Source organism: Schistocerca gregaria, chromosome 4 (assembly GCF_023897955.1).
Source record: "Schistocerca gregaria isolate iqSchGreg1 chromosome 4, iqSchGreg1.2, whole genome shotgun sequence".
Classification (NCBI taxonomy): Eukaryota; Metazoa; Arthropoda; class Insecta; order Orthoptera; family Acrididae; genus Schistocerca; species Schistocerca gregaria.
The window spans coordinates 498,513,029-498,534,926 of NC_064923.1; the positions used below are offsets into that span (position 1 = coordinate 498,513,029).

The 21,898-nt window shown below is 37.8% G+C and overlaps 1 protein-coding gene across 1 annotated transcript in view; it reads left to right on the top strand.

Annotated features, from left to right (window-relative positions):
• Positions 1–9,147, top strand: part of LOC126267412 (roquin-1) — a 246,290-nt gene extending 237,143 nt beyond the window's left edge. The window contains 1 exon segment of the mRNA XM_049972641.1: positions 1,917–9,147. Coding sequence (XP_049828598.1) covers positions 1,917–2,036 — 120 coding nt within the window. The 3' untranslated portion in view covers positions 2,037–9,147.
• Positions 9,148–21,898: the final 12,751 nt, after the last annotated feature.

The following is a 21,898-nucleotide window of genomic DNA, read 5'->3' on the forward strand; positions in this document are numbered from 1 at the left end:
TGGCTGAGGGAGTCAAGGATATGTGGCATCAGGATAAAGTTGACATTATACCAATTATACTATCAACTACAGGAGTCATACCACACAATATCCACCAGTATATCAATGCAATACAGCTACATCCAAACTTATACAACTACAGAAATCCGTAATTATTGATACATGTTCAATTACCCGAAAGTTCCTAAATGCAATATAACATACACTGTTCAGTTAAAAGAAAGTCACGCTTGATCAAGGTCCACGTCACTTTCTACTTCTGACCAGACATAACGTCTGAGATAAAAAAGAAATAATAATAATAATAATAATAATAATAACAATAATAATAATAATAGAACACTCGATGCTAAGTGTTCCAAACCAAACCGATAAGTAACGAAACCAAACTATAGGGACCCAGCCACCACCCATTGTGTTACACATTCATTTTGCTTGTAAAAACTGCATCTCATTACAACTTCTCCATAGTTGACTCCAAACTTTGTTAGCTACAGCAGCTGGTGTAGTTTAAATTTTGTCACAACGGTACAAGTTAACAGACCAGATGATAATTTCTAGAATTCATCACTGAGTGTGGGCAAGGTTGTGTATCCCTTTTACTTTTCTCTGTGTCTTCTGGCAGTACTGTAGATTTTGCTTCTTAAAGTGAGTGCTGTCAATCAACTCTGTTCATAATTTATTAGTTTTATGGATAGCGTTTTTCTTTGCTACAGTTAAATTCCATATAAGTGCATTGTTTGAAGTTTTATAAAAGCTCATCAGATTTAATTCAGTACATTTTGACTTGTACTAGTTTTAACAACAAACAAAAGAAACTATATTCAGAACCTTCTGTAATGCATCTTGAATTGTACTGTAACTAAGCACCAGAATTTGTTAGAGTGAAACCAAGGCATCCCTTAGCAGCTCCCTTGTATTTTGTTGGATGTGTTTCCAAGTTCTGTGTATCAAATAAATTTACTGTTATTGATTTTCATTTAGATCCTGTGTTATACACTTGTGAATGATTTTTGATGTTTTCTAATCAGATTCTCGTGAGACATAAAATGCCTTTATTTGAGTATCTGAGAGCTAAATTTACCACATATATGTTGCACTCTGTCATAAGTCAGACAAAACTTTAATCGTCTGCGCCACCCCGCTCAGTGTCCCTTTTACTCTGACCTGATGCATGTGTCCCATATAGTTACGCAATATTTGAGTATGAGCTGTTAAAGTGTTCCATACACAGTCTCTATTGTAGAAAAACTAGTTTCCCAATATCCTATCTGTGAGTCATAGTCCCTAATTAGTTTTACCTAAGCTTTCGAAATGTGATGCTACAGAAGAATTCTGAAAATGCTGAAGATAAGGTGGATAGATCACATAACTAATGAGGAGGTATTGAATAGAATTGGGGAGAAGAGGAGTTTGTGGCACAACTTGACTAGAAGGGATCGGTTGGTAGGACATGTTCTGAGGCATCAAGGGATCATCAATTTGGTATTGGAGGGCAGCGTGGAGGGTAAAACTCATAGAGGGAGACCAAGAGATGAATACACTAAGCAGATTCAGAAGGATGTAGGTTGCAGTAGGTATTGGGAGATGATGAAGCTTGCACGGGATAGAATAGCATGGAGAGCTGCATCAAACCAGTCTCTGGACTGAAGACCATAACACCAACAACTATGTCTGTCTGGTTATACCGCTTCATAACTGTACCTATTGCTATTCCCAGAACCTTGTATGATGTGACTTGACACTACATATGACAAATTAATCCTGCAGTCAAGGAATACTAGGCATTTACTTTAATGAGATGTGCAACTTTGTTTTTCTCTAGAGCTGTTTTTTAACGTGGATACTGCTGTGTATAGTGACTTATATACAGTATACTTGGATGTTTAATTTGCCAAACCTTCTTATATTCACAGGAAGATACATATGAAGCAGGTATAGCAAATGACATGCTCGAACTTGAACGGCGCTGGGAGTACGAGCTAGAGGAGCAGGAGAAGAGGTGGTCCAGTGAAGAAGAGTCAGGAAAAAAGTAGATCTAAATAGTCTCATTGTCAGAGATGATATTTATTATCAACCCAATGGGTTCAGACTTGTATTAATACCAGGATATCCTGAAAGTGAAAATTCGTATATAAATTATTATATTACAGTTGCTGATGGAAAAAATAAAGTTTTCTAATAAAGTTATTTTTAAAATGATCATGCTTTAGTTCTGTAAGGCAGTGACTGCTGCTGTTGTTCAGTTTATAAAACAGCATTAGCAACACTCTATAGCTCTCTTAAATATATAAATAAATAAATATATATATATATATTGTTTATGATCACCTGAAACATTGAGGAGGGGAAATGTTTGCTATCATTCTTCTGACAGGCAGAGGCAAAAGCAGAAGTGTAGAATTAAATGTTTAAATTATTATAATAATTGCTTCAGAAGAGCACTAGTATGTGAAGTAGAGTTTAAATTTGTGTACTGTGAATGGATGGATGAGGTGGAATGAATTAGTAGAACCATTGTGTTTGAAAATTAAGAGAAAAGAAATATTGTGCTATAGGATAGCAACCTAGTTAGGATATTCAGAATGGCTTGTAGGATGAAAATGAATGGTAAGGGAATGATTTGAACAGCATGGTACATATAAAATAAGTCAATTTTTTTGATGAGCACCTAAATGACACAGCTGACATCATGAATGCTTTTCTATTTTTATTTCATTTTTTATAATTTTGTTTCTTTTCACATGTTCTGACATTTCTGTTTTTCTCAAGCTCTCCATTATCCTTCATCCATTCTATCTTCCTTTCTTGTGGATTGTTCTCTTCCCTATGCACATCCCACATTCAGTTTGACCATTCACAAAGTTTCTGTCTGTCTTCTCCCTCCCTCCCTCCCTCCCTGTCCCCCCGTTTTTCTCTCTTTTCACGGCCTTTTAAAAACTTGTTGATGAAATTCACTTATCTCTACATTGTAGGCTTTCTGTAACAAGTTGTTTGTATTAGGTATAAGGAAATGTCATGATTTTATGTGTTTTTAATATTTGACCAATCTTAAACTTGCCTGACAGTCGAATGATTGTTTAGTATTTTTCCTCCTATATATTAAAAATATAGGTATGTGATTATGTAGATATACCAGCTTGTGAATCCATTTGTTGATATGAGTGTTATGAATTACAGTATTGTCTTATATGAAGAACTTATGATACTGTAGCACCTTGCTAAGTGATCCAAGTAGTCTTAAAAATATTTTTGACTTAGCAGTTTTATGATGTAGAAAACCAGATTTCAAAGTTATTTTTGAATAAAAATGAATTTAGTTTTCTACACATTCATTTGTATGTTTTGTAAATGTGAACTATAGGTGCAAGCATTTAGGTATTTCAGTGATATGCTTGCACATTTCCATTTTGTTTATAACAAAGACTTTATTGTTATAATTGCTACATAACATCAAAATTACATAAGTGAAGCTATCTTCCAGTTTTAATGGGAGCATTTACACGTTATCCTACAGAAACTGTAATTGTATAAAGAGTGTAGGAACAGTAGTACTGAGAAGAAATTATTGAATGTTAATGTGAGTATAGTTTATTCGTAATTACATTTAGAGCAAAACCTATGACAGCTCAAGCTGTCTGAATCAGGGCACCAAGTATGTGTGAGCTTATAAAAGAGATAACATCAAAATCCCATATAATTAATCTGGCAAATAAATGCAGTGTGTATTATCCTGTATTGTGGAACTGTGCTGCTTCTTTCATGGGTGATATTTTTCACTGTACCTTATTGGTGTTTTGCTATCTGTTTTTAATATATTTTGCTGCTGATGAATCCATTTGTTAGACAAGACAAAACTTTGTGCTTTGTCCTCATTTGTGTCAGTGCACAGTTAGAATCCACATTGGATTTAAATCCTGTGTGGTTGACATGAGTGAGTTTCATTGAATTGAGCTTCAAATTTCCCATTTTCAGAAACCATTGTAACTCAGTATCATTGATATTCATATATTTTTATCTGGTGATGGAAAATCTTAGGTTGAAAGCAAATCGTGGAAGGAACAAAGGTAGCAGCTCACAATACAGCTAAGATGTAGAATGGTTGGTAGACATATAAATAAAATTTAAAATATTGATAAGCTTTCAGTGTACCTCAGAGGCAACTACTATAGTCAGGCATACAGAACAGAACAGAACACATGAAGAGAGACTGTATGGAATCTTAACATTTTCAGTACTGTTTATGTGCCTACCAGCCACTCAAGCCTGAAATATTTTAATCTGGTTTAGGTACGAAAATCTTGTATGCTTGGTGCTCCATAGCTAGCGAGTATTTGTTAAAAGACATCTTGCTGTACATCCTGAGCTGCACTATAATATTTTCTCAAATACTCACTTTAATTTTGTTACATACATTCACCTAGCCTGAACTATTGCTGGCATATTTCTGGTTATCTCTGACTGAAATTTGGCACCAAACATACCTCTAGTTTCTGTCCCTGTGATGTGAAGTTAAATAATGTGATACCTAAGTCACAATGGTTACATTTAATTAAGAATGTGTATTACTCATAAAAAAAATATTTCACTGCCTGTTGATGTGAAATTACTAAAAATCATGGATGACATTGTCATAGGCTAAATAGAGGTTTTAGTTTTTTTTCCAGCTTAATTCCTGTTCATAAAGAATTCCTGTTGCAAAAACATTGCACAGAAGGTGATTTTCAGGAGGAGTTCGAAACTCTCATGTAAATCACTGCTTCACAATTTCTAATAATAAAATTAATGTTATTTCTGTAAATAGTTTTCCAAATGAGTTGGATCTCATTGTACTGTGTCAAAATAAACCTTCAGATTCACTGAAATCAGACATTTTTTAGTGACAAATAACACTGTCGAAAGACAGTGATTTGCTGAATGTTAATATTTCTCTTTATGTTAATTCTGGAATTTTCCTGAACATACATTTTATGGGAGTGCTTGAAACTTACAGATATCTTGGTGTTGCCTGCAATATACATATAGGGCCATGATTGGATTATTTCAAATGCAATACAGACTACAACATTGGTCAGAGAAAATATGTAATGTACATAATGCTGAATGTTTCTGTAACCAAAGCAAAATAATGTACATTTTGTAACATGTTTGTTGACAGTGTAATATTTACACTGGGCTTTTTAGATAGTACTTTATGTAGAATGCTCTGTAATGATGTGTTACAAGTTTTTTGGCTTTATAAATATGGACATGGATTCTGCCGAGGGGCACTTGAACTGGGAAATGTTATACATGATTTAAATGAAGTTTCCTAACCATTAGACATTTAAGAAATATCTTAACAATGTGTGCCAGAAAACTTGTATATGTTGTAAGATCTTTGTCCTTATAACATTTGTGCAAAGTCATCATTTTTGTGTGGCTAAAATGCCTTTGTTTTATAGATGCTATACATAATAATATATTTTGTTGAATAATTTTTTAAGTTTATGCACACACACACACACACACACACACACACACACACACACACACACACACACACACACACACAAGGGAGAGAGAGAGGAAAATGTAAAACATATTACATTTGTATGGTGGTGTTTCGTTGTTATTACTGAACTTCTAATTCCAGCACACACACACACACACACACACACACACACACACACACACACACACACATTATGGCACTTGTTTTTGTCCCTTTTCTCCTCCACTTTACAGTCTACACTTGGTTGTGTACATTTTAGCTAATTAGTGGTATTAAAGTGATGATAACTTCGGAAAAAAGATAACACCGTCATGTTGTAATACAACATCCATTGAGTGCAGTGTATTGTATGGAGCCACTAAAGAAAGCTTTCTAATGTCCACGTAGTAAAAATGTGAACAAATGTTAAAGCTTTTGACAGTCAGAGTCATAACTTATGTAATGTGAAAATATTTTTATAGTTATTAGTAACACTTTCGCCTCGGGTTTATAGCAGGAAACAGAAATTGCCTTTATACTTTGTATTTCTGATTTGAATGCAGTAGATTAATTTATTTGTATATACAGTTCAGTGTGTTCATCATTCTTCCTGGCATATTGCTGCAGTAGTATGCTTGTTACGTGATATGTAGGTGAAAAAAATTTAAATAATTTTAATTGTAAAATTATTGAATATTTGTCCAAAATTACAGGGCAATGAAATCTGTTTAAACACCAGATGTTTTGTTAGCTCCAAAGTATATCTGTTTTGTAACATGGAATATTAGGCCATTTGAATGATAATTTATTGATCCAAATTTGACATCATTTTTACTATTGTCCACTGATTTTACATGTTTAGCACAGTACCAACAGATACTCTTTAACAGTGATTTTGTCTGCATATCACTTAATTGTCAGAAAATAGTCAATTACATTTAAGTTATCTTATATATAATATATAAATAACTATTACAGTTTGAGACTTGTGTCTGTATGACAGTGCTTATCTGTCATCATTGTGTCATGCTTTGTGGTAAGTACCATACAGACTTATTGATCTGGTGCTTGACACACTGCATTACATTCCTTCTACTTGATGCTGAATATTTACATGTTAAACATGTTCTTTGTGCAGAGATAGTTCTTTTGCTTGGAACTTGACTAAGAAGTTTACCTACATCTGTTATACAGTAATGTATATATGTAATATGATATACTGCTTAAAATGAGTCTCCTTTTTGTGGGGGGTCATTATTAAGGTTTTATGAATGAATGAAGAATTTTTTCTAGAAAAATTCTGGTTCATAAGAATGATTGAATTGGTACAAATGCATATTTTAACACATTGTAATTTAAAACATGAACAAGTACTGTATTTTACAGTCATAGTAATTTCTTAGAGAAGCTGTTTTCACTTTAAAATTTTATGATGAAATTAGTCCTTCCTGTTGTTGCAAAATGACAGTTGTATATCATGAAATATATTTTGATCAAATTTCTCATGTAATAGGTACATACAAGTGAGCACATACGTGCATGTTCTGTACCTGTGCCCATATCTGTGGCAGTATTGAATGTTTTTAAATGTGTTATTCTTATATAATTTTGTTTGTACTTTATTCTGACATTTCATTGTGTTCTCTTGACTTAAAAATATTCAACATAAATTAACTGAGATTGAAACACTGGCTTTTATCCAATTAAAAGGTTGATTAGAAAAAATTTAGAACTCTTGTAATCAGTTCAGTTTTTCCGCATCTTCATTTTTCTCCTCATGTCATTTTTAGCTTTTCTGTCATTTTCAGTCGTGTAAGAGTTGGCATTGAGATTCTCTCTTCACATATTTAACGTGTGCAGGTCCAACTTCGTAATTAGGGCATGTTGTCATTTTCTCCACTGTACATCCGCTTGTAATTGCAAATTGTTTTTTTTTTCTTACCAAGCGATGCGACACTTGCTTAAATGAACCATAGTGAGTACAAGGCATTCGTATTGCAGGATGACACTTTTCCATCTTTAAGTGGTATCTAACCATTTTTGTGTTGTGTTCTGCAGAGAGAGCAATCATTTCTGCATCATAATTATTATTGTCCATTATTCATTACAATAATTGGCATCTAGTATTGGCACATACAAGGACACAAATTTCCCATGATCTGACGTATGAATTACATAAATCAACCATTCACATTGCATCAACACTTTTGCAGTAACAGTTGATTTCACACTTCTTGTCATCAGCCCCTTATTCTTTGCTACTCCATAGATATCATTTTAATAAATTTAACATTAATATTGTGAAAACTCTATATTTCTTTTGAATGTTACGACTTTCTTTTGAATGTTATGACATATTTGGAACTCTTAATTAACAAAACAGCTGTCCAGCAAACCACATAATCTGTATCTTGTATACAGTTATGCAGCGTATGTAGTAAAATATAGAATGATTTGAAATGGATTGTGCAAGCTCATATGCTGTTATTGACACAATTTTTTCCTTTTTATTTGCATACTGTATATGGCAGGTCATTATGTAAACAAAAGACAGATGCAAATTGTATAAAATATCTAGCTTGAGGATATGGAGATTATATGGTATTAGTGATAGTCACTCTCATTGTCCGTGTGAACGAGGGCCTATTTCTCCTGCCTGCATATTTTGAAATCTAAGGGATTACCTCAATATCATTTCACTGACACCAGGCTTGCTATATTTTGGTCCTGAGCCATACTTTAATTGTTTTAATTAAATCTCAAACATACACAACCTTTAAATTTTACAGTTTTATGCATTAGTTTCATCTTTTGTGTACTTTAACTACTTTAAGACATTTCCTCAACAGAAATTGAAATTTATCTTGTTTACTCATCCTCACTTCCATTTTAGTTATTGCCGGAAATAACATAATAGATGTTTTCATGTATAAAGCTCACATCATTCATTTGCTCCCATTGTTGCATAAGTAGATAAGTATTGAAATTCAACTCATTTATAATTTTTATATGTGCAAATGCAGCAGTAGCAGAAGTCTTAAGGAATTTGTCGAAACATCTATTAAACATTTTGCCATTATTGGTAATGTGTTCTGAGATCATACACTAACAATTTCAGTGTGAATATAGTTGCACCTTTAAAATCCCCTCTATAGGTAGAACATATATTCTTACCTTTATGTTCCTTTGCAGAATTCATTATTAGACCTTTTAATGTTTTGAGCCACAGTATTCTTAAAATTCTGGTGTGGTCCTGAATAAAAAAAATGGGTTGAAAATCATAATTAAATCCATAGTTAAGGCATGCAGTTTCATCTAACTGGAGTTATATCAAAATATTGTATGCTAAGAGTTTGTTGTGCAATAACTCCTAACTTGACCTCTCATTGTAAGTATTTATTTCTTTTTCTTTTATAAATGGTCAGTGGTAAAGAACAACTAGACACACACAAACAATTATGTACTGCATTTAGTACTTAAAGAATGATTGTGTGAGGTGAAAAATATATGTTTGAAGCATATTAAACTGTATATTAAAGATTTAATGTCTGTATGTAGACTAAAAAGCATGTTAAGCATGTTTATCTACCGATTATATTAATCTGTGTAATGTTATGGTGGATAGAAATATGTATATTGCATTGAATAAAAGTTATCCAGAAACTTAAAGAAAATGCTTTCTATTATGATGAAAATTACTAGTAAATCTGACACTGTGTTGCTCACATGTCCACTGGGTGACATCTGTTTCCCAGTAATTAACTGCTTCAGTTATAAAAATGTATGCTAAGTCCTCCTTATTCTCACAATCTTAATCTGAAAATCCTGTTAAATGATACAGATTTGCAGCTAGCAGATTTTTCATATATCTCTTGATGCACAAATGAATTAAAGGAATTTGAGGCAGATCCCATGTCAACTCAGTATAATAAAAGCCTGTGGTGTCCGCATAACAGCTGTCTTACACAAGATACCCAAAAAGTGAAATCTCATAAGGAAAGACTAGACTAGGCTGTTCCAGCAGGCATGTCCACTGGTAGGCCGTGCTGGAAAGAGGTGCGCAAACTGCAAACGTGAGGGTAGTCAGGGAGTCTACTGCACATGGAGAGGGAAGGGCAGAAAGATTGTGTGTAAATAGTCAGCACTGCACATAACAAACTTGGATAGTTAGAAGCCTATGATTAAGTAATTCCATTGTAGCAGGATGTGATAAACATAAAAATTCAATCCAAGGGAAAAATACCTGTATTTCATTATTATGTAAAACAATATATTTCCTTTTTGATTGCAAGAGATGAAATATTTGCAGTGAGACCCTTTGTCACCGCAAGATGCAGTACGCTCTTCAGTGTAGGATCTTGGAGCTGAGACCTGACAAGAGTACTTACCCTCTTCCTAATTGAAAACAGTTGTTGAAAGTATGCTGAGACAAACATGGATATAATGTTGGGTGCATTCCCCTGTAGTTTTGGGATCTCTTCTGGGTGAATATCACAGTACTGACATAAACAAATTGGTTGTGTTGTACTATCTCTCCTTGAGCAGAGTCCAGTTTTGCAAATCAATGAATTCTAATTGCATTTTCAAATGCACAGTCTCTGGTGCAGTAGAAAATGTGTGCTGAATAATTAGAATTCATTTTGTATGCTACATAGGTCTTTACATATGGTCTGAATAGACGGGTGGAGTTTCACAACACTTTCCTGTTGAGGTGTGAAACATGAGTCTGAAGGCAATTGTAGCGATGAAATGTTTTCAGAAAAGTTACTCTTCCTATGACAAGCTGCCTTTCAGAGAGATATAGTTCATCCATGAATGCACTTATTTTATCATACATGTTTGGAATAAGCGAATATTCCCTTGAGCTGACAAATTCAAGAGCCCTGTGATATCAGCAAGGAAGACAAAATCCACAGCCTATTTGTCATCACTGAATGCTGGCTGCATATCTGCTGTCGCATCCACAAATAGGGCATTTTCCTTCTGAATTACAAATAATGTGTTAAGAACTTTGCCTTTAATAAGCGGTCGTACCACACACTGGGGGAGGTGGGTGTGGGGCATTGCCATATGCTGCTTCCAAGTCTTGCAAAAATCCCCTGAACTGGTGGTGATGGATGCAGTGACGCCTCATAATACTGGCACATTGTGCCACAATCTTCATGACATCACTGTATTGCACACCTTCTCTGCAAAGGCACACCTTGGGAGATAAAACAGTGTATCTATACTTTATATGTCTCTTCTTAATTCTTTGATTTTTTTTTTAAATTTCATATAAGATACAAAACCTGTCTGTTGCCATAAACAGAGCCTGTCCCATGGCAAACATACATTTTTAACGGATTCACAAACCACCTCAAATACCAACTGTGACTTTATAATCCATAGGTATAACATATAATAATTCCTCAAAAACTTGTAGTTCCAGGACAACGCCCTTGCACTAATATTGCAAGCTGCACGTAGTCTGTTACATTGAAGATTTCGTCAATTGCTATCAAATAACCAACAAACGTCTGACCTTTGTCCTTCATTTGGTTTTCCAGATCCACACCCATATCTTGGATCTGACAAGAAACTTTGCTTTGAGATACAAACTCCTTCAAATTTCTTTACCTCTCCTGATGTTAAGTACTCTATGATGTCCAGCGAACAAAACTTGAAAGAGCCCCCATCGAAAACAGCACGCTGCTTGCCACAATTATTTGTACGACTTTTAGCTTGTAAGTAATAGCGTGTCATTTAAATATTCCTCTTCATCAGCTATTTAAAATTAATTGCATGAAACTTGTATAATTGAAACTGATGCATATGAAGAACATGGAGAAGGACCCTATGACTTTTTTTCTGCCTTAAAATTACATATTGCTGTACTTCGTAATTGATTTCTTGATCACTGTCCACCTAATCAACTGTACAAAATGAGGGATACATAGTGACACTGAGTATTGTACTTATTTATTGTGGTTAGCATCTTATAACACACTAAGGATTGCAACTATCTTTTTCTTCAACAAATAATTGTTCTTTACAAAAAGGTCATGACAATGGTCTTTTTAGAGATGTGTTCATTATGGTCACATTCACTACAATGTGAAAAGTTTGTAAATCATATGGTGTCAAATGTAGGCCCAGGTATGCAAGAGAACAGTGCCTTCTCATTGGTGAGCCATGGGGCACACAAAGGTACCATTGTTTGGTAAGCCAGTGTTTAAAGCCTGGCCTAGACCATGCAATCAACCAGTTTTGAAGAGCTTTCACCTACTAATCAGTCCCCACTCAAAAGCAACAACTATGATGGCACTAAGTCAATCAATTTATTTAATAAAAAGAAAGAAAAAGGGGTTAAAGTTGATGGCTTGGGGTTTGATTTGAATGAAGTAGACTCAATAAAATTTATTTCTAAGTATTAGGCCAGCAATTTAACAGTTTCTGAGAAATTGAAGAGAGAGTAATTTCAACCCATTACAGGGGCATACTTGTGGAGCAATTCCATTGGTAACTGGAGCAGTGAGATCTGCATTCAAATCACAGTTGACTGTCTCCTTCTCTTTTGAAGAGTTGTTTTCCTCCAATCATGGTGCTATATGCATTTCATGATAGTTTTCATTCTCTTGTCAAGAAAGTAAAGAAATATTAAGGGAAGACTAGTTGTGCCCAAAAATACAGAAGTTGACTGCAGTCTGAACTCAAAAGTGTCACATAATTTGTCATAACCACAGTTAACAGCAACTTTCCTCATAATGTGTATCTGCAGTAGATCAAAATCAAACAGTAATTCTTGTATTTCTGAGAATGTATTAGATTGTGGGTCTGATGTGTATAAATAGTGTTTCCATATGTTCGAGTAGTCAACCATCTCCACATGTTTCAAAATGTTTCTATGTCTGTCCCTTCGACCTTCTTTTTTTTTTAAAAAAAAAAAAAAAAAAAGGAGGGTGGGGGGGGGGGGCAGTGACTGAAACAGGAGCATTTGAAAACACAATTTATGCAGCACAACATATAATAAACTAAACTAAACTCCGTCTGAACAGGCCTTGGAAGGCCCAATGGCACCGACCGGCCACCGTGTCGTCCTCAGCTCACAGGTGTCACTGGATGCGTATATGGAAAGGTATGTGGTCTGCACACCGCTCTCCCGACCGTATGTCAGTTTACGAGACCGGAGGTGCTACTTCTCAATCAATTAGGTCCTCAGTTTACTTCACAAGGGCTGAGTGCAGCCCATTTGCCAACAGCGCTTGGCAGACAGATGGTCACTCATCCAAGTGCTAGCCCAGCTCGACAGCACTTAACTTTGGTGATCTAATGGGAACCAGTGATGCCACTGCAGCAAGGCCGTTGGCAACATATAATAAACTGCTCAAAATAGAGGGATAAGAATTTGATGGAGTGTACCATATACGTAGTTCGTGATAAAATATATACTGCTGCTCTTAGTCTTCTGATGTGTTTTAATAATTAGAACAATCCTCCAAATTACTTTTAAAAGCCATGGCTTATTGGCGGCATTCAAATGTATCGTTCTATGCCTAAGAGTGAAATGAATGAGCAGTGCCTCACTCTGCCATCTATCAAGTGTAAGTAATGAGTCCATCTCTATACTCTTTGACTGCCCAGGACTTACAAAATGATCTAAGGGCAGTAACTGGTTGCAGTGTCAGTGATCAAACAATACACAACAGAATCAGAGAGGCCGATTTTAAGACCAAGGAGACCTCATCACGTCGCTCAATTAACAGCTCAGCACATGAGAAAGGAACATCAATTTGCTGAGGAACATGGGCTCTGACAGCTGCATCACTGGCACAATGTATTGTTTACAGTCAATTTCCTCTTTCATCCAACACCGTGCAATGGGCCTATTAGTATATATCGTCCTCACAGGGAACTTTATAATGAAGCAGCAGTCCAGGAAATGGAAAAATTTGGCTTGTGGCTCAGTGATTGTGTGGGGTGGCATCTCAATTGATGGATGATCTGACCTTCAGTTACTCAGAGGCCATCTATATGCTTGGAGGTACATCAGTGAGATTGTGTTTGGTCATGTTACGCCCACTGCCGTTACAATAGGTCTCGTTTTATAGCTGTGTGGTCTAAGGCGCCTCGTCATGGTCCGTGCGGCACCCCCCGTCAGAGGTTGTAGTCCTCCCTTGGGCATGGGTGTGTGTGTTGTCCATAGTGTAAGTTAGATTAAGTACTGTGTAGGTTTAGGGACCGATGAGCTCAGCAGTGTGTTCACATACGACTTTACCACAAATTTCCAATATTTTTCTCCAGTTTCTATCACACAATCCCTATGTGAGCGAAATGTAGGGGGTTGTCATATATTCCTAAATTATCATTTAAAGCTGAGTCTTGAAACTTTGTTAGTAGACTTTCTTGTGATAGTTTACATCCATCTTCAAGAGTCTGCCAGTTCAGTCCCTTCAGTATCTCTGTGGCACTCTTCCATGGTACAACCAAACCTGTGACCATTCGCGCTGCACTTTTCTGTGTACATTCAATATCCCCCGTTAGTCGTATTTGGTATCGGTCCCACACATTTGAGCAATAAGAGGTGTGATTGGTAAGTTTTAAGAATGGATCTGCTAGTGCTTACTGGTTTGGCGGGCTGGTACACAGAGGGTGGGGAGTGAGTCTTTGCCTTGTCCTTGAACGCTCTCTGATAGGAAACTGCGCTTCCTTTATTCAGTTTGTTGTGACGGCTGGTTGAGTGCAGGTCTGTTAGGGCTTGTTGCCAGATTCTGTCTGCTTGAAAATGGACATAAAAACAGAGCAACAAGTTTGTGTCAAATTTTGTTTTAAAACCAGGAAATCAGCTTCTGAGACTTATGAACTATTAAAAACAGCTTTTGTAGATAATTGTATGAGGCAGTCAAATGTTTTCATCTGGTTCAACAGATTTAAAAATGGCCTCGAATCATTTGAAGATGAACCATGGTCTGGTCGTCCTTCCATCTCAGAAATAAATGAAAATGTGAAAGTTTGCAACTTAGTGCGCTCTGGTCATAGAATCACAACTAAGGAGATGACTGATGAACTTAATTTAAGTTTCTATGGAATTCAGTCAACTAACAAAAAAGTTGCAGGTACAGAGGAAACTAACAAAAAGTCCTCAATCCAGTCACAAATTTCACTTGATACTCCATATGATCATACTTTTGACAATAAACCTAGGTGAGGTACTGAGTCAAATGCTTTTCGGAAATCAAGAAATAGAGCATCTACTTGACTGTCTTCATCCGAAGCATTCAGTATTTCATGTGTGAAAAGTGCAAGTTGGGTTTCACATGAGCAATGTTTTTGGATTCCACGCTGGTTGACATTGAGGAGGTTATTCTGTTCAAGATACATGATTATGTTTGAGCTCAAAATATGTTCTAAATTTCAGCAACAAATTGATGTTGAGGATACTGGACAGTAGTTTTGCGGATACATTTTATTCCCTTCTTGTAAACAACTGTGACCTGTCCTTTTTTCCAACAACTTGGCACAATTTTTTCTGTTCAACGGATCTATGATAAGTTACAGTTAGGAGAGGGGCTAACTCGACTGTAAATTCAGTATAGAATCTGACAGCGATGCCGTCAGGGCCTGGAGCTTTTTTCAATTTTAACAATACCACTGACGCCAAAACATATTTCATTCATCTTTTCCGTTGTACAACGTTTAAATTGGGGTAATTGCCTGGGTTTTCCTCTGTAAAGGAACGTTTGAAAACAGAGTTCAGCATATCAGCTTTCGCTTTGCTACCGTCAGTTTCAGTTTCTGTCTCATTCACTAGGGACTGGACACTAACTTTGGAGCCTCTGACAGCCTTTGCATACGGCCAGAATTTCCTTTGGTTTTGTGAAATTTCATTTGACAATATTCTGCTATGGTAGTCACTAAAGGCACCATGCATTGCTCTCCTGACAGCCAAATGCATTTCATCCACTATCTCTCTATCTACAGCCCTACACTTTGTTTCACACCTGTTATGCAGTCACTTCTGTTTCTTTAGAAGTTTCTTTACAATGACTGTATACCATGGAGGTTCCCTCCTATTATGAACTGTCCTACTTGGTACATATCTGTCCAGTGCATGGCCAACTATCCTTTTAAACTTGAACAATAGTTCCTCTACATGCTCCTATGTGCTGAAAGCTTCGAGTTCCTCACTGAGATATGACACTACTGATTTTTTATCTAGTTTTGTGAACATGTGTATCTCTCTGTTTGTTTCAGTTGTCCTTTGTACTTTGGTAATCATTGCCACAACTGCATTTTGGTTGTGGATACCAGTGGACATCCCCAAAGAAATCAGGTCTATTAGTTGCCATTAGATCCAATATATATTTCCTTCAGGAGTGGTGTTCCTAACTATATGATGTAGGTAGTTTTCAAAAAACACATTTAGTAATGTTTCACAGGATGCCTTATCACACCCACCACTAACAAAACTGTATTTTCCCAATGATATGTTGGCTGATTAAAGTCTCCACTGATGATTACAATATGATTGGGGAACTTACGTACAAGTGAAATGAGATTTTCTCTGAAGTTTATGGTTACATCACGATATGATTCTGTTGAGCAATAAAAGAATACAATTATCATTTTATGTCCACCCCTGATATAGAGTTGTACCCAAATAATCTCACACACTGCTTCCTTTTCTATCTTGGTGGATTTGAGTTTCTTGTCTACTGCGACAAATACACCACCTCCATTTCCCATTTTTCTACCCTTTTGATAAACAATTACATTTTCCCCAAAAATCTCACTGCTATCAATTTCAGGCTTCAACCAACCTTCTGTACCTAATATCATATGAACTTCACTGCTTTTCATGAGCACTTCAAGCTCTGGCATTTTGTTATGAATGCTTCGGCAGTTATTCACTAGGATTTTAATACTCTCACCTGTGAGAGGTGCTTTGATCTTTCACTGATACTTCTGGATTTCCTACAGCTATCATCATCTGGATTGGATGGAGAATTACCTAATCTAAAAGACCCTCGTGTGCACTCCACACACAGTCAGCTACCTGAGTAGCAGCCTCCAATGTGTAGTGCACACCTGACCCATTTATGGGAATCCTAAGTTCTCAACCCTATGGTGCAAGTCCAGGAAGTCACAGCCTAGCTTGTCACAGAACCTTCGATGTCTGTGGATCAATCCTTCCATTCAACTCAGAACCAAAGGGCCATAATAAGTTCTGGGGACGATGCTGCAAATTGTGAGCTTCACTGAAGCTCCATGCACATGGCTGGTCTTCTCAACCTTCTCTACCAGTTACTGAAATTACCCACATATGGCCTCAGAGCCCAGACAACAGGCACCACTTGTTCCAATGTGCACCACACTCTGCAGCCGCTTGCACCTTGTTCCATCAGTGGCTACCAGAATAGACCATACAACATGTTGAATAAGGTCCTCAGGCGTACACACTGAGTGCACCCAGTATTCTCTCTGTTTCTCGGTCCCATTTCCCTAAAGTGTACCGTCATTCCCAACTGGTGCAATGATGCCTTGTTTCACTTCTGACAGAAAGTGGACGATGGCAGTTTACTGTTGTGATAAGAGTGAAATGTCTACCATCAAGCGTGTGCCTAAACCCTTTCACTGAGGGTTATGCCACGGATAGTTTGCGATCGTATCTTGACCAATTTGCTTGTGATGGTGATTTATCATGACCAATTTGCTTGTGATGGTGATAATTTTTTTATTGAAGAAAGCTAGAGATTTCCAGTCATGTTGCATACTGTTCCAATGGTAGTTGGTGATGCATCCACCATAATTGTGAGAAGTGTATCAGAAAGAGGATAAGCTAATAGTGTAGCCTGTGGAGTACTGTCATTCACTCTGGTAAAGGATGCTTTCGTTTCATTGGTCAACTGTGTATTGTGTTCCAGGTTTACATGAAACTTTAAGGAATTCATTGAGAGGCACTGCCAGCAATGCGTGGTTGCAGAACAAACGCCAATAAAAGTTTGCCAAGTCCTGGAAATGACCTAATTCGCATATTGTCACGGGCAATGGAAACAGAGAAATAGTTTCCATTCTAATCATAGAATGCAAGCTTTCATATTTGTGTTTCTGTTATCGTTTTATGGGCATTAGGCCTTGGTCCAAAGCATTATTATTTGCCTAATGTTTCATCTTCCAATGCTGGCAATACCAAAACAGACTATAATGACTCAGAAAGCAGTTACAAGCTCAGCAAGCAAAATACTTTGGCTTTTTTGAGATTGTAACTGCTTTTTGTGTCATATTTGTCTCAGATGATGTCTCCAGCATAGGCAGATAAAACATTAGGCAGAGAACTATGCCATGGACCATGGCCTAATGCCAATGAATCAAAAATCACCAATAGCTTCAATTTTGTCTTACTGTTGCAGGACTCCTTGTGCACTGATAAGGTACCTTAAGAATTTAATTTTTCATTATCTCAAAGACACATTTTGATGTGTTAATTACCAATCCAAGTTCTTGTAGTCTAGTAAAAAGTTGCTGCAGCAAGTGTGTTAGATGCTCTCCCTCACTTGACAACATTACAAGCAGATTATCAATATAGTTGTTTCATTCGTGAAGTCCTGGAAAGTGGGCGGTATTCCACAGTCCCAAATAGCATGTGCAGGCATTTGTAGATTCCAAATGGTGGTTAATTAATTTAATTTGTGGTAATTTCCTATGAGACCAAACTGCTGAAGTCATCAGAACCTTAGACTTACACACTACTTAAACTAACTAACACTAAGGACGAACCACACCCATGCCCGAGGGAGGACTCGAACCTCTGACGGCGGTAGCTGCGCGAACCGTGACAAGGTGCCACAGACCACACGGGTACCCTGCGTGGTGGGATTCCAAATGAAGTGCACACAGCAGTTTTGCATATATATTCTGGTGCAATGGGTATATGGCAAAAAACAAAGATGAAGTTGGTGTGGATAAAACTGTCTTGCCATGAAAGCGTAGTAGTGTCGTCAGTATGCAGTGCAGCGTAGCAATTGGATATCATTCTGCCAATAGTCACCACAAGGGCTTAACCTGTTGCTATTCTTATGGATGGTGAGGTGCAGTTACTATTTGAGGGGCAACAGATATCTTGTGCTAACATAAAAGAGAACTTTTGATTTGCAAGGTTGTGCTTTCCAAGAGGTAAACAATGAGGCACTGTATGGACCGGTGATCCTAATGTGGTGTCTTTGTAATGTACCATAGAGTGTTTTATTGATGCTGGAGAAGCCAGTCAATGAGTGACTTCAAGAAACTGGCAAAGCAAGTTTTCATATGGTGAATCACCAACAACTGTGCTGTAGAGTTAAGCAGGCATCAATGACTAAGAGCTGAGGGAGACCTTAAAATGATAAGAAATCTACTCCAACAATCAGGTATAGCATGTTGGTGATTATGAACCTCTATATGAATTCATCTCAAAGGTTGAAGTTGAGATGTAAGGTGACATAGCCGTACATCTTGAGGGAATATCCATTTGCAGTTTACAGATGACTGCCATTGGTATCTTGCCATGGAAGCCAAGAAGAAGGGTAAACTGAGATATCGGCACCTCTGTCAACAAGAAATTGTACAGGGTGGTGCACGAAAAATTAGCTCTGAGTAGTAGACTGTTCACTGTTGCCTGCCAATTGTTATCTATTGTATCAAAGTTGTGAGTATGAAAGCCAGTTTGACTTGGTTATGAAGTATAAAGTAAATATCTCATTGAGGAGCAAGTGTCACAATAGCAGAGGCATACATGTCTACTGATTCATTTAAGAAAACATGGGACATTTTTGCAAAGTTTCCTGGCGTTTTCATACCATCACAGAACAGTATACAGCAAAGTAGCATGCTATTGGGCCACTTGCAAATGCAAAAATGCATCAAGCCCTATCTGTTAATACAGCTGCTGTGATCACGATATTGGAGCACAAGTGGCCCAAAGTCCAGAGAAGTCAACGTGCAAATTATAACAACAATTGAACATTTTGTGTAGGTCTTGTCAGTGTAAAACAATGGAAACCCAGGATGGAATAATGACAATATTGCGAAAAGGATAAATTGCTTTTCACAATATAGTGGAAATGTTGTCACAGACAGGCACAAAGAAAAGTTGTAAGTTTTCTGCCAAAAAGCTGTCTTCTGAAGTAGACAAAACACACACACGCACGCACACACGCACATGCACACAGATATTCATGCAAATGCAACTATCACACACATGACCAGCCAGGGACAGTAGTCACGTGTGTGAGAGGTGCTTTTGCTTGAGAGGTGCTTTTGCTTGAATGTCTCTTTCTCTCTCTCTCTCTCTCTCTCTCTCTCTCTCTCTCTCTCTCTGTGTGTGTGTGTGTGTGTGTGTGTGTGTGTGTGTTTTGTGTAATTGGAATGTAACAATATTATGAGGAAGGCAGTCGCTACTCACCATACAGAGTAGATGCTGAGTCGCAATAGGTACAACAAAATTACTGTCAGAAAGAGAACCTTTGGCCTTCAGACTCACTCAGTAGTAGTAGTAGTAGTAGTAGTAGTAGTAGTTGTAGTGGTAATAGCTTTATTCATCTGTAGATCTCTTTTTATAAGGATATAGGACATGTCAAAGTATTTACAAATTTATGATGTAAATAAAATAGAAAGAAACTTCCGCATGGGAAAAATATATTAAAAACAAAGATTCCAAGACTTACCGAGCGGGAAAGCGCAGGTAGACAGGCACAATAAAATAACACGCAAACACACACACAAAATTTCGAGCACTGTGGCTCAGAGTCCACACTAAATTGTAGGTCTCTGTATAATTGGCTGGGTAAGTCATATCAAAGGTTCTTGGAAGGCATATCTCCACCATTGGCCCCCGTACCACTCCATCGCAGGTTTGGGCCAAGATTAGGCAAATACATGGCTACCGGACCCCTGTCAGTGTACCTACTCTTTTGCTGAACGGGACGGTCTGTACTGACTCCGCCACACTTGCAAACCACTTAGTGCTGCATTTTGCTCAGAGTTCCACTTCTGCCAGTTACCCACTGGCCTTCCACTTGCTCAAAGAGCAGTTGGAATGTTGGAGCCTTTATTTCACTCACACCACCCTGAATCTTACCATGTTCCATTCAGTGAGTGGGAATTCCAAAGTGCCCTAGTCGCTTGCCCTGATATGGCTCCCGGGCCAGATCACATCCACTGTCAGATGCTCAAGCACCTCTTTGTGGACTGCCAACGATGCCTCCTAGACCTTTTCAACAGTATCTGGGTTGAGGCTGAGTTCCTGTCACCATGGCGGGAAAGCATCGTAATCCCTGTTTTGAAACCTGGCAAGAACCTGTTGTGTCACCACCAGACACTTGCTAGGTGGTAACCTTTAAATCGGCCGCGGTCCGTTAGTATACGTCGGACCCGCGTGTCGCCACTATCAGTGTTTGCAGACCGAGCGCCGCCACACGGCAGGTCTAGAGAGACTTCCTAGCACTCGCCCCAGTTGTACAGCCGACTTTGCTAGCGATGGTTCACTGACTTCTACGCTCTCATTTGCCGAGACGATAGTTAGCATAGCCTTCAGCTATGTCATTTGCTACGACCTAGCAAGGCACCATTATTAGTACTATTGATATTGTGAAATATGTAACGTCAAGAGCGACGTTCATCATTAATGGATTAAAATTAAGTATTCCACCAGCTACGTCCGTTTTTCTCAATTCTAATTCCCTTGTAGTGTTCCAGACCTCACGCCAGCCTGCGTGAGCTAAAACGCGTGCATTTCGGCCTCCTTTAGTAACACGGTGTTGGCTCTCCTGCCAACCACAACATGCTTCGCCACAATCTGCAGATATACTGTCCGAATTTTATCGCTTACAGAATCAGCAGACGCAGGCCTCACTGGATACCCTTGGACAGCTCGTCCAGGGTCAACGTGCGATGCAAAACGATGCGGCAGCAGCCGCTTCACCGCTAACGCAGCCACAACACGCGTTGCACCAAGTTTTCGATCTTTTGAGGCTGCACTGGAAAGTTGGACGGAGTGGTCATGTCAATTTGGATTCCATCTCGCCGCCTACAGAATTCAAGGTAACGAGCGGCAGCCTTTTTTGTTATCGTCGGTCGGCGTGACCACGTACCGTGTGATAGTCAAATTATTTCCCCGACGCGACGTAGCAACTCTGTCCTACGAAGATATTTTGTCTGCATTAGATGCATATTTCAAAGAATCAGTCAATGTAGTTGCGAAAAGGTATGCCTTCTTTCGTACAAAACGTACGGCAGGTCAGACTAATCGGGAGTGGGTTGCAACCTTGCAAGGCCTTACTAGGGATTGTGCTTTTGAGTGTCAATGTGGACTCCCTTATTCAGATACTATGGTACGTGATGCAACTGCACAGAACGTTTCTGATGTTCATATAAGGGAACAGATTTTGAAACTAGTCAGTCCCTCCCTTC